The 12,405-nt window shown below is 37.6% G+C and overlaps 2 protein-coding genes across 2 annotated transcripts; both read left to right on the forward strand.

Annotated features, from left to right (window-relative positions):
* The first annotated feature begins 618 nt into the window (after positions 1 to 618).
* LOC125559773 (fibropellin-1-like) lies at positions 619 to 3,719 on the forward strand. The gene is made up of 5 exons (XM_048721446.1): positions 619 to 1,028; positions 2,158 to 2,352; positions 2,623 to 2,670; positions 2,979 to 3,026; positions 3,664 to 3,719. Exons 1-5 carry the CDS (start codon positions 788 to 790, stop codon positions 3,717 to 3,719), a joined length of 588 nt encoding a protein of 195 aa, XP_048577403.1. The 5' UTR covers positions 619 to 787.
* Positions 3,720 to 7,445: 3,726 nt separating this feature from the next.
* On the forward strand, positions 7,446 to 12,137 carry LOC125559774. Its single transcript, XM_048721447.1, has 9 exons — positions 7,446 to 7,501; positions 7,667 to 7,720; positions 7,822 to 7,869; positions 8,623 to 8,670; positions 9,425 to 9,478; positions 9,976 to 10,039; positions 10,544 to 10,602; positions 10,719 to 10,855; positions 11,068 to 12,137. The coding sequence occupies exons 1-9, from the start codon at positions 7,446 to 7,448 to the stop codon at positions 11,538 to 11,540; spliced, it is 993 nt and encodes a 330-aa protein (XP_048577404.1). The 3' UTR covers positions 11,541 to 12,137.
* The last annotated feature ends 268 nt before the right edge of the window (positions 12,138 to 12,405 follow it).

Here is a 12,405-nt window from a genome sequence, read left to right on the forward strand (position 1 = left end):
TTTCTAATATATTTTTTTTCTGTAATATGAACCCTTTTCAAACAGCGTAGGTTATAGTGCTGCCTAAAGGGTAGAGATGGGACTCGTGATGCAGAAAAAGCGTAATACCACCGTAATATTAAGATTAAAAAAGAAACAAAAATAAAGACCCGCACGAACAACAATGTTGTAAGTTTTACCATAAGCTACCACTGAACTTGTTTTCCAACCCTATGGTATCTGATATTACACAAGCGTACTTCAATTTCATATAAGAATAATACTCTTGTTTGTAAATCTTTTCTTGCAAATTTTGACTTTTGCCGATTTGACTTCTCTTTCTCTTTTTTTCCCTGCACTGACATCACTGCATTAACTTAAATAGCTTGAGCTAATATTCTCATATTACCACTAAAAAAACACAGTATTTTTACAAAGGTTATCGTAACTTATACAAAAGATTTGCAAGAACGTGTAAGAAGATCGCACGATTCAACGAAATTCCAGAAAAAAAGCAATGTTTTTATGTATGACATAAATAGATAATTATATAACCCTTAGCTTTGAAAAATTCTGTTATATTATTTAAAACTAAAATGATTAGATTTCTAATTTTTCAAATAATATTTTTTTAGTGAACTACCCTCCAAAATTTACCTCTCCGTCTGTTTGGTTCGCTCTCGTTGGCGAAAATCTGTCGCTTCAACTTAAGGCAACTGACCCTGAAAACCGTACAATAAACTACAGGATCACTAGCACTGATGCGCAAGGGTACACTTTCACACCAAACGGGCAGCTGAACTACACCATGACGTCTGCAGACAACAAGACGTTCACATTCGTAGCGACAGATGAGTGCAATGCTAACGATACAACCGCGATTACTCTTATGGCGCAATTTTGCCCATGCCAAAACGGAGGAACATGCTATCCCCATCCCTACTACCCTAGGGGGTCTGGCCAGTACGAATGCGCGTGCCCGAAAGGATTCAATGGAAGTCGCTGCGAAATTAACATTGATGAATGCCAGTCGAACCTTTGTGTCAACGGTAAGTGTATGATGATGAAATCAGATTGGTAGCAAGACACTCACCTAGTACCGCCTTTTGTTCATCTCTACATATGCTCAGCTTACGAGCTTTTTTAATCTCTTTGAACACATTGACCCCTCAACCGGCCTGTACCGGCTTTGGGAAGTACCCACAACCCAAAAAATTCATAAATTCTAAATAAACACAACAAGATGAATATATTCAGGCATCAGTCTAAGGGATAAATGGTCTTGCAGATATGCATCCAACCAAGGTGTTGGCATCTACTCTTAAGCCAAATAATAGCACAGGTTCTTTGACAAATCTCAAATCGAACAAAGAGAGAAAAGCAGAATCACCCCTCTCAATAAAACGCTCAAAATACCACACAAGGGAGAGAGATCAGCAAACACAGCTCAAGACACAACAGATACCTTTATTCTGATCCTCCAGGTACATTTCCTTGGCCTCAAAACACAATGTCCATTCCTTGAAGGATTGTACAACCACGAAAATATCTTTACGCATTGCAAAGCATTCTGGGAGATCCAGGGGAAAATGCACGAGGGGAGGGCCCGGCAACACTCCTCTCCCCAAAGTCAGATGGTTTTTTATAAGTCTTTTCACCCCGAAGCCGAACAAATCAATTCCAGGTCATACAGACCCAGAATAGCAGTGTAAACAATTTTGGAATCAATTTGGTTTCAGAAAAGACAGCATTTAGGAGAGCTGTGGTCATTCATTAGAAAATTATTTTCTCATCCGGGCAAAGCCAAACAAAGAAAAAAATCATCATGAATCCACCTTTGCTTGCAAATATCCATAAGCAAAGCACTTGATTATGCCCCAAAAGACTTCATGATGTCCTAAGACACTCTCCTAATATGTTTATAGCTGTATTTTTTATGAAAAATACAAGCAACCATCAACGTGTGCTGGCTTCAGCACAACGACGAGGGATTAAAAGTGGGGACCGCAAAGCAGTGTTGGAAAGCTTGAATACTGCTGACTAGGTGCAGCTGTGTTTGACTTTGACGGGCTGTATAAAACTCAGCATAGGGGGGGAGGTATCTGTTTTCAGTCTGTTTTTTGTAAATTCAGCTCCAAAAAAGCCAGTAGTCAATGGGTTGACATCACTTCACTTTAGGTTCCTGTGTCGATGGTGTCGCCGGCTACACTTGTAAGTGCGATGCTGGATTCGAGGGTCGACTTTGCGATGTGAAAATCTCGAACTGCTCTGAAGACTCGTGTTATCCTGGTGTCAACTGTACCGAAGACCCGAGTGGTTTTGTCTGTGGTCCGTGTCCTGTAGGTTTATCAGGAAATGGAAAAACGTGCATAGGTAAGAGCCTTACATGTAGATCTCGAATATAAGCAGGTCATTATCTTTATCAATCTGTGGGCCCGGCTTGCGTTGTTGTTTTTGTTGTTGTTGTTTTTTAATCCTAAAATCTTAATAATTTGACAAATGTTCCATACATTTATGATAAATGAGGCCGTTTTCGTTTCATGGCAGGATGGAGGTTGCATTGTGATATACACGCATTAGCAAATACGTCAGCAAATTTCTTTTTTTTTTCATGCCAATATTAACTTACTATTCATTTTGAAGTACTAGCGACCAAGCCTCCGACGACTTCAGAGAGCGCTACCTCAACAGGTGAAAACGTAACCGATTGCGCAGAGATACAAACGTGTTATTAGTTTTGTGTTAAATGAAAAAATATATATATAACAGGTGACTATAGTGAAACTTGTGTTTTTGCTTTAAAGCCAAAAGAAACAGCCTCTGCCAAAACTCCTATATAGGGAGCCGTAATAATTTGTTGCCAGACCTAAAAAAAGACATTTTACACGGAAATGTCCTGATGCCTGAGCGAGAATGGTGAACACATATACCCTATCTTCTGAGTTGTGTTTAAGTGTAGTAGTTCTTCTAGTTATCCAAATCCTGTTGATCCTTTTTAGTATTGGTGACCAAGCTTGCAACCGCAACGAAGAGAGTCACTTTGGCAGGTAAATGACATCAAGAAGCAAAATGTATAGAGCCATTAGTCAGTCGCTAAGTCAGGGCCTGGGACAGAGATCAGTAACCGCCATGTTCGGTTAGCCTTTACTTTAAATACCAATGACCATGTTGAGAAAAACAGCGGAGGGAGCAGTTTTTTACTAGATGATTGACATGGGAGACTTGATATCTTTCAGCTAAATAATATGTTCCTTACGAGGTCAGCAAACGTAGCTATCATTTTTTATCAGCTTAATTACTGTCGAGCGAGATGCCAACGACAACATTCAAACTTATTATATAATATTGTTGATAGAAACGAAATAACTTAATGTTAATTAAGGAATAATCCGATCAAGCTGCCAAAGACAACGGAGAGAGTTACTTCAATAGCTGAATAATTAAATCAACAGATATCCAACTTGTTATATAACACTGATCGAGCCAAAATAAACTAATGTTAATAACAATAACAATAATTTCTTATTAGTGTCGTCGACCGGGTTGCCAACGACAACGATGGGAGTTACTTCGAAAGGGGAAAAATACAATCAACTGATATCAAACGTTTTATACATTTTTTTTAAGATCGAAACGAAACAAATTGATGATCCTAATGATAACGTATTAGTAATTTCTTATTAGTATCTTCAAACGAGCTTCCAACGCCAACGAAAAGAGTTACTTCAGATGATGAATGACACAATAAACAGATATCCAACTTAATATAATATTATATTGCTCATCAACGCAAAATAAACTAATGTGAAAAATAATAAATAACCAATAATTTCTTATTAGTATCCTCGACCGAGCAGCCCACCACAACGGAGAGAGTTACTTCAAAAGGTGAATGATACAACAAACAATTATCAATTTTTTTATATATTGCTCATCAAAGCGCAATGAATCAATGTCAAAAATGATGCAATGAGTACCAACAATTTCGTATAGTAACGTCGACTGTCAACAACAACGTAGAGAATAACTTCAGCATATGATTAGACACAAGGATCCGATAAAAGACAGTGATATTTTTCATATATGAAAACTGCACCATAGCTAAGCTAACATAATATATACTTTTTAAATCGCTACGTCCTTTCGTTTTTGATTGGCCGTGAGCTATATTTCGTCATCAGCCTATAATACACCAAAAACTGGAAATCGACTCTTCCAGTCGATTTCCAGTTTTTGGTATATTGTATTCATTGTTCTGGTACGAGATCGCGGCAGTTTGGGCTTTTTGATTCTATTCGTCATCAGCCTGCAATGCACTAGCTGTGAACCAGAATTCTTGTAGGCGCAAGTAAGCGCCACCATCGAAAAAGCGCTGGCTTCGCTATGAACAAAGTGATCTTGCTTATATGCAAAATGCACTACATCCAATTACCGCAATTCTTATCTCCACGTGATCGCATGGAAAATATTGTGAGAAATGGGTGTAATAAAAATGCTATCATCTTTTTTTACCAGCTCCTTCGTCGTTTACCGTGCTGCCAACGACAACGGAGAGAGTTACTTCAAAAGGTGAATGATACAAAGTACTGATATCCAACTTAATTATATTTATCAATCATCAACGCGAAATAAATTAATGTCAAAAACAAAAATAACCAATAATTTATTATTAGTATCTTCGACCGAGCTGCCAACGACAACGGAGAGAGTTACTTCAAAAGGTGAATGATATGCACCAAGAACGAATGAACAATCTGCAATTTAAGGCACTTTTATTGAAAATGCACCATAAGATATCAATCCAAAGACCTTACAGTTATATTTTTACCAGCCTCATCCCCGATGACCGAGCTGCCAACTGAAGCTCGTGGCGTCATTCTCGTGCAAGTCAGCGCGCGCGCTGAAGACATTTCAAAATTGAAAACTTTTGCTTCGATTTCTATTCCAGCTCTCAGTAGAGCAATAAGGAAACAGTCTAGAAGAAAATCAATCAGTTGAACTGCAAGTTTTGAGCTTGTAGTTTTTGTTCTAATGAAAAAATTGTTGCATGGATTTTTGTGGATTGCGAATGGCAAAAATAACAGCGTGCTCGTGGCGTTATTTCAGTGCACGTCAGGGCGCGCAGAAGACACTTCGCATTTTTAGTGTAAACACTGGAATGATAAAAAAAATTTCACAAAAATTAAAAAATAAAATAAAAATTTCACAGTTGCCCCCGAAGCTTTGCTTTTCGGCCAACTGTTTATTTTTCGTACCATTTCTCATCCTTGGACATTATCCGTCGACATTCCAGCCGCCAGAATGGGTTTATTTACTAAATGATTTCTTATTAGTTTCGTCGACCAGGCTGCCAACGACAACGGTGGGAGTTATTTCGAAAGGTGAAAATACAATTAAATGATATCAGACTTTTTATAGATTATTGTCCAAACGAACTAAATTAATGCTTATAATGAGAACCAATAATTTCTTATTAGTATCTTCAAACGAGCTGCCAACGACAACAGAGAGAGTAACTTCAAAAGGTAAATGATAAAATATACAAATATATATTTTTTTAAATACTGCTCGTCGAAACGGAATGAATCATTGTTAAAAATAATTAAATAAGTACCAATAATTTCTTAATAGTATCGTCGACCGAGCTGTCAACAACAACGGAGAGAATTGCTTAAGCATATGATCAGGCACTGAGTTTTAAAAAGCCGTGATATTTTTAATCTATGAAAACTGCACAATTATTAAAAATAATTAAATAAGTACCAATAATTTCTTAATAGTATCGTCGACCGAGCTGTCAACAACAACGGAGAGAATTGCTTAAGCATATGATCAGGCACTGAGTTTTAAAAAGCCGTGATATTTTTAATCTATGAAAACTGCACCATAGATAAGCTAACAAAATATATACTTTTAAAATCGCTATGTCTATTCGTTTTTTATTGGCCAAGAGCTATATTTCGTCATCAGCCTGCAATGCACTAGCTGTGAACCAGAATTCTTGTAGGCGCAAGTAGGCACCACCATTGAAAAACCGCTGGCTTCGCTATGAACAAAGTGATCTTGCTTATATGCAAAATGCACTACATCCAATTACTGCAATTCTTATCTCCACGTGATCGCATGGAAAATATTGTGAGAAATGGGTGTAATAAAAATGCTATCATCTTTTTTTATCAGCTCCGTCGTCGTTTACCGTGCTGCCAACGACAACGGAGAGAGTTACTTCGAAAGGTGAATGATACAAAGTACTGATATCCAACTTAATTATATTTATCAATCATCAACGCGAAATAAATTAATGTCAAAAACAAAAATAACCAATAATTTATTATTAGTATCTTCGACCGAGCTGCCAACGACAACGGAGAGAGTTACTTCAAAAGGTGAATGATATGCACCAAGAACGAATGAACAATCTGCAATTTAAGGCACTTTTATTGAAAATGCACCATAAAATATCAATCCAAAGACCTTACAGTTATATTTTTACCAGCTTCATCCCCGATGACCGAGCTGCCAACTGAAGCTCGTGGCGTCATTCTCGTGCAAGTCAGCGCGCGCGCTGAAGACATTTCAAAATTGAAAACTTTTGCTCCGATTTCTATTCCAGCTCTCAGTAGAGCAATAAGAAAACAGTCTAGAAGAAAATCAATCAGTTGAACTGCAAGTTTTGAGCTTGTAGTTTTTGTTCTAATGAAAAAAATGTTGCATGGATTTTTGTGGATTGCGAATGGCAAAAATAATAGCGTGCTCGTGGCGTCATTTCAGTGCACGTCAGGGCGCGCAGAAGACACATTTCTCATTTTTAGTGTAAACACTGGGACATAAAATGAAATTTAAAAAAAATTTAATATTTCACAGTTGCTCTCTAAGCTTTGCTTTTCGGCCAACTGTTTATTTTTCGTACCATTTCTCATCCTTGGACATTATTCGTCGACATTCCAGCCGCCAGAATGGGTTTATTTACTAAATTATTTCTTATTAGTTTCGTCGACCAGGCTGCCAACGACAACGGTGGGAGTTATTTCGAAAGGCGAAAATGCATCAAATGATATCAGATTTTTTATAGATTATTGATCCAAACGAACTAAATTAATGCTCATAATTAGAACCAATAATTTCTTATTAGTATCTTCAAACGAGCTGCCAACGACAACGGAGAGAGTAACTTCAAAAGGTGAGTGATACAATAAACAGATATAATTTTATTTATAAATACTGCTCGTCGAAACGGAATAAATCATTGTTAAAAATGATTTAATGAGTACCAATAATTTCTTAATAGTAACGTCGACCGAGCTGTCAACAACAACGGAGAGAATTGCTTAAGCATATGATCATGCACTAAGATTTAAAAAAGCCGTGATATTTATAATCTATGAAAACTGCACCATAGATAAGCTAACATAATATTTACTTTCAAAATCGCGATGTTCATTCGTTTTTAATTGGCCGTTAGCTATATGTCGTCATCAGCCTGCAATGCACTAGCTGTGAACCAGAATTCTTGCAGGCGCAAGTAGGCGCCACCTTCTAAAAGCGCTGGCTTCCCTATGAACAAAGTAATCTTGCTTATAAGTAAAATGGTTCACATCCAATTACCGCAATTTTTATCTGCACGTGGTCGCATGGAAAATATTGTGAGAAATAGGTGTAATAAAAATGCTATTATCTTTTTTATCAGCTTCATCGTCGTTTACCGAGCTGCCAACGACAACAGAGAAAATTACTTCCGAAGGTGAATGATACAAAGTACTGATATCTAACTTAATATATATGGATCATCAACGCGAAATAAATTAATGTCAAAAACAAAAATAACCTATAATTTTTTATTAGTATCTACCACCGAGCTGCCAACGACAACGGAGAGAATTACTTCAAAAGGTGAATGATATGCACCAAGAACGAATAAATAATCTGCAATAATTTATGGCACTTTTATTGAAAATGCACCATAAGATATCAATCCAAAGACCTTAAGGTTATATTTTTGTAACAGCTTCATCTCCGATGACCGAGCTGCCAATTGAAGCTCGTGGCGTCATTCTCGTGCTAGCCAGCGCGCGCGCTGAAGACTTTCAAAATTGAAAACTTTTGCTTCGATTTCTATTCCAGCTCTCAGTAGAGCAATAAGAAAACAGTCTAGAAAAAAATAAATCAGTTGAAATGCAAGTTTTGAGCTTGTAGTTTTTGTTCTAATGAAAAAATTGTTACACCGATTTTTATGCATTGCGAATGGAAAAAAATAATAGCGTGCTCGTGGCGTCATTTCAGTGCACGTCAGGGCGCGCAGAAGACAATTTTCGCATTTTTAGTTCAGTCACTGGGATATAAAATAAAATTTCACAAAAAAATCAAAATCTCAAAGTTGCCCTCGAAACTTTGCTTTTCGGCCAACTGTTTATTTTTCGTATCATTTCTCATCGTTGGACATTATCCGCCGACATTCCAGCCGCCAAAAGGGGTTTATTTACTAAAAAAAATCATATTAGTTTTGTCGACCAGGCTTCTAACGACAACGATAGGAGTTACTTCGAAAGGTGAAAGTACAATCAACTGATATCAGACTTTTTATAGATTGTTGATCCAAACAAACTAAATTTATGTTCATAATTAGAAACAATAATTTCTTATTAGTATCTTCAAACGAGCTGCCAACGACAACGGAGAGAGCTCCTTCGAAAGGTAAATGATACAATAAAAACCTTTTTTTTTATAAATATTGCTTGTCGAAACGGAATGAATCATTGTTAAAAATGATTAAATGAGTAACAATAATTTCTTAACATTACCGTCGACCGAGTTGTCAACAACAACGGAGAGAATTGCTTAAGCATATGATCAGGCACTAAGATTTAAAAAGCCGTGATATTTATCATATACGAAAACTGCACCATAGATAAGCTAAAATAATATATACTTTCAAAATCGCTACGCCCATTCGTTTTTGATTGGCCGTGAGCTATATGTCGTCATCAGCCTGTACAGCAAAAACTGGAATTCGACTCTGCCAAATTTTCGTCTTTTATAAGACTTCTGCAGGGCAGACTGAAGAAGGTGAATTATTACAAGCTTATATACATGGGAATAGTGGCGCGAGACGCAAAAACATTACAACTGACAAAAACGCGCATGTTTTAGAATAGCGCGCGCTATGGATAAAAAAGAATTTACACATCTCTACGTGGGTTCCTACTACAAAAAAAAGTCATCACTATTAAGACCCCGCGGGTAGGATACGTGAGCGCTAGCCAATCAGAGGCGTATATAAAAATAACTGCTTGTTTTAAAAATAGCTTCACGGACGACGACATTGGAACATACCCTAAGACGGGGGATTCGTTCTCTTACATCATGGTCTTTTGTATGGTATCAATCCACCTTATAGTTATATTTTTTTACACCAGCTGATTCAATGTAATTATCTTATTTTTATCAGCTTCATCAGCGTCGACCGACCTGCCAACGTCACCGGAGAGGGTTACTTCAGAAGGTAAAAGATACAATCAACAGATATCCAACATAATATATATTGCCCACAACGCAAATTAAATTAATGCCAAAAACAATAATTTCTTATTAGTATCGTCGACCGAGCTTCAACAACGATTAAAAAAATATTAGCTGAGGGGAGAGAGGAGGGATGTTATGAGATGCGCAGATATTGACCGTTGTAAGTGTGGGGATGTAGACGCAGAGCGATACACTCCTGACCATCAGGCTCATAAAGCAGGAGTTTGTGGTTTTGTTTTTTAATTCATAAGCAGAAGTTTATGTACGAAGCTTACTTTTTGTTTCAGATCCGACCACATTCACAAATATCCGGAGCACTGCGAAAGTGCCAATTACAGCAGGTGTCTATTTTTTCATACAATGTTATAGTTTTATTTTTATCTAAACATTCTTATTTTTACCCAAACTTGTTTAACTGGCTTATTTTAATACTTTTCTAGAATATACTGCACAGTGTCGTTTGAAGATTCCTTGAAGAAATGAGCTGTCTGATAAAAGAACTAAAGAGTACAACGACTTGCAAACGTCTTTGGAAAAAGAGGTACTTTAAAGCATCTTGCACAGGAGTACTCAGCCATCAAGATAAAGTCTCGAAGTCAAAGCACGTGTCTAGAGGGGGTCCGAGGGGTCCGGTGGTCACGTGACGAGATGAGCTCAACTCCGGTTGACTACCTCGTTGGTTGTTAAGAAAAATAATTTTTATTTGTGTATTTGATAGGAAAAGTTCCTAGATGGATCTAGTCACGTATCATTAGAACTAAGGATACCTGTTTGAACATAATTGATCCGTGATCAATGAATTACTCATCTGGACCCAACCCTGCAATTTTCTCTTGACACGCGGCCACAGAAACTGTAAATCTTCCATCAATCAGGACTCTATCAAAAGGGCGCCCAAAGGATTATTTATGAGCATGTTTTAGCTTGATCCTTGAAACTTTATTAAGTGCAGCCGCGTAGCAATGCAGTTCACAGTAACACCATTTTAACCACGACTTTGTGGAGCTCAGGCAACTCCAACAATTGAGAGTGCATTTTCCATCAGTTTCAGGCAACCTACAAGAATGATGCAGATTTCCAGAGAGTCAACATTGAATCGTTCAGGTGAGCCAACTTTAATTTTATTTTTTTTAAACTAAGAATTCACAGCTATTTTCTGTGCCCCTTTCGAATATATTTTTATTTCGCTTTTTTGAGTTTTGAAGTTTGATTATCGACAGCAAAGGAAGTGTTATAGCCAAGTTTAAGCTATTTTTCAAAACTGAGAAGAAGGTCCCACTTGGACCTTTGGCAGATGAACTCAAGGATGGGAAGCTTGGTGACATCAACGCAGATCCGAACTCGCTTAAGATCTTACGTAAGTACACCCACACTGCACAGCAACAACAAGAATGGGCAGTATCACATCAGCAGCAATGATCCCTTATTAATAGATACTATTTGTTTCTATATTTTGCATATTTCAACTGCACAGAAGCTGGTATTTGATTCAAATGCGAACAAAACAATAACGGCAACAGAATAAGATTTGACAAGTTTGTTATTTTGCTTTGCTTTGTTCATGAATAGGCCCCCAAGAGAAAGAACAAGAAGAATCTTCTCAGACCGAAATTGTGGTAATCGCTGTGGTTGTGGTCATTGTTGCTGTTCTAGTGGCTGTCGCTTGCTGTATACTGTTCCGTCGTAAATACTACTACTACGACTTGAAAAAGAAATCTCGCAAGCCACCAGAGAAGGACCCTGAACGCCACACATACGAGAATCCCGAGTACTGTGACATCCCTGAGCTGGAAAACAACTACGAAGGCGTCACCAAGCCCGCACCTCATTACGAGATCATATCGCCAAGCCTTCCAAAGAATCACGTTGTACCGGGAGAAGGGCTTGAAGCTAAAAATCACACATACGAGGAGCTTAAGGCAGCCAAACCGATCTATCAGACCCTGACACCTGGAGTATCACAAGAAGAACAACAGAACAAACCCTCTTCTCAGGCAAAAGCTCGCCATAGCGTTTATCATAACGCTGGTTTTCAAAACTAGCCTACGTTCACTGAGTTATTTCCCATTCTAAACAGATTTTGTTGCTTTTTTAATTGCTAACTTAATTTTTTTCCTTACTGTGCTGTGTGACTATAACAAGACGGGATTTTTTTTTCATAACTTTTTATACTTGAAAGTCATGAGATCCATTGCCCCTTTGATATCCAGGTACATATTTTTGGGGATAACTCACAATGAACTCTAAATACTTTGAGTGTGACAAGTTTTCATTGTCCAATTTTCAACGTCATCTCGAAACGGCTTTCCCACAAGACACGACAACAAACAAAATGGAAAACAGACGCGTAGTTCTCGCTGACCGCTGTAGCGCGTGTCATTCTGTCAATATAATCAATGCACGAAACATCGATAACGCACGTATTTCACAAACGTTTTACAAACATATACTCGAATTTTTTTCACATTTTTAGATAAGAAAGGAATGACTTAGCTGCGAACCTGCTAAAGTTAACGGAACTGCTAAAAATGTGTTTTTTTTTTATTTTTCCATTGAGGATATCGAAAAGAATCTTTGTAGTTTAATTATTTTGAACAAAAAAAAATTGGACTCGCATCTTCGAGAGTTATTTTAGAAAAGGAATTTAGACGCTTTGGTCTTGAGTCCGTTAGCTACTAAAAGGAAGCTAAGTCTGACCATTGACCAAGTTCTTACATAAGACGAAATCAGACTTGGCTTTATTAAGCAGGTAAAATGTTTATTACACGGCATAATTCATGGTTAATTATAGAGTCACGTGTTAATGTTGCAATGCGCAGTCAGTGGTTATTGGCAGCGAAGGCCTCATGGTTGCAATGGTTGCCTCATGTTGTCATGGTTGTGTCACGGCAGTTCAACGGTAGCTCG

This window comes from Nematostella vectensis, chromosome 14, assembly GCF_932526225.1.
Source record: "Nematostella vectensis chromosome 14, jaNemVect1.1, whole genome shotgun sequence".
NCBI classification, from domain to species: Eukaryota; Metazoa; Cnidaria; class Anthozoa; order Actiniaria; family Edwardsiidae; genus Nematostella; species Nematostella vectensis.

Coding starts and splice junctions, on each gene's coding strand:
- LOC125559774 (XM_048721447.1), top strand. CDS start 7,446: ATGTCGTCATCAGCCTGCAATGCACTAGCTGTGAACCAGAATTCTTGC. Junction 7,870..8,622: donor GGAGAGAATTACTTCAAAAG/GTGAATGATATG, acceptor ATTTCTTATTAG/TATCTTCAAACGAGCTGCCA. Junction 8,671..9,424: donor GGAGAGAGCTCCTTCGAAAG/GTAAATGATACA, acceptor TATTTTTATCAG/CTTCATCAGCGTCGACCGAC.
- LOC125559773 (XM_048721446.1), top strand. CDS start 788: ATGACGTCTGCAGACAACAAGACGTTCACATTCGTAGCGACAGATGAG. Junction 1,029..2,157: donor GTCGAACCTTTGTGTCAACG/GTAAGTGTATGA, acceptor ACTTCACTTTAG/GTTCCTGTGTCGATGGTGTC. Junction 2,353..2,622: donor AAATGGAAAAACGTGCATAG/GTAAGAGCCTTA, acceptor TTCATTTTGAAG/TACTAGCGACCAAGCCTCCG.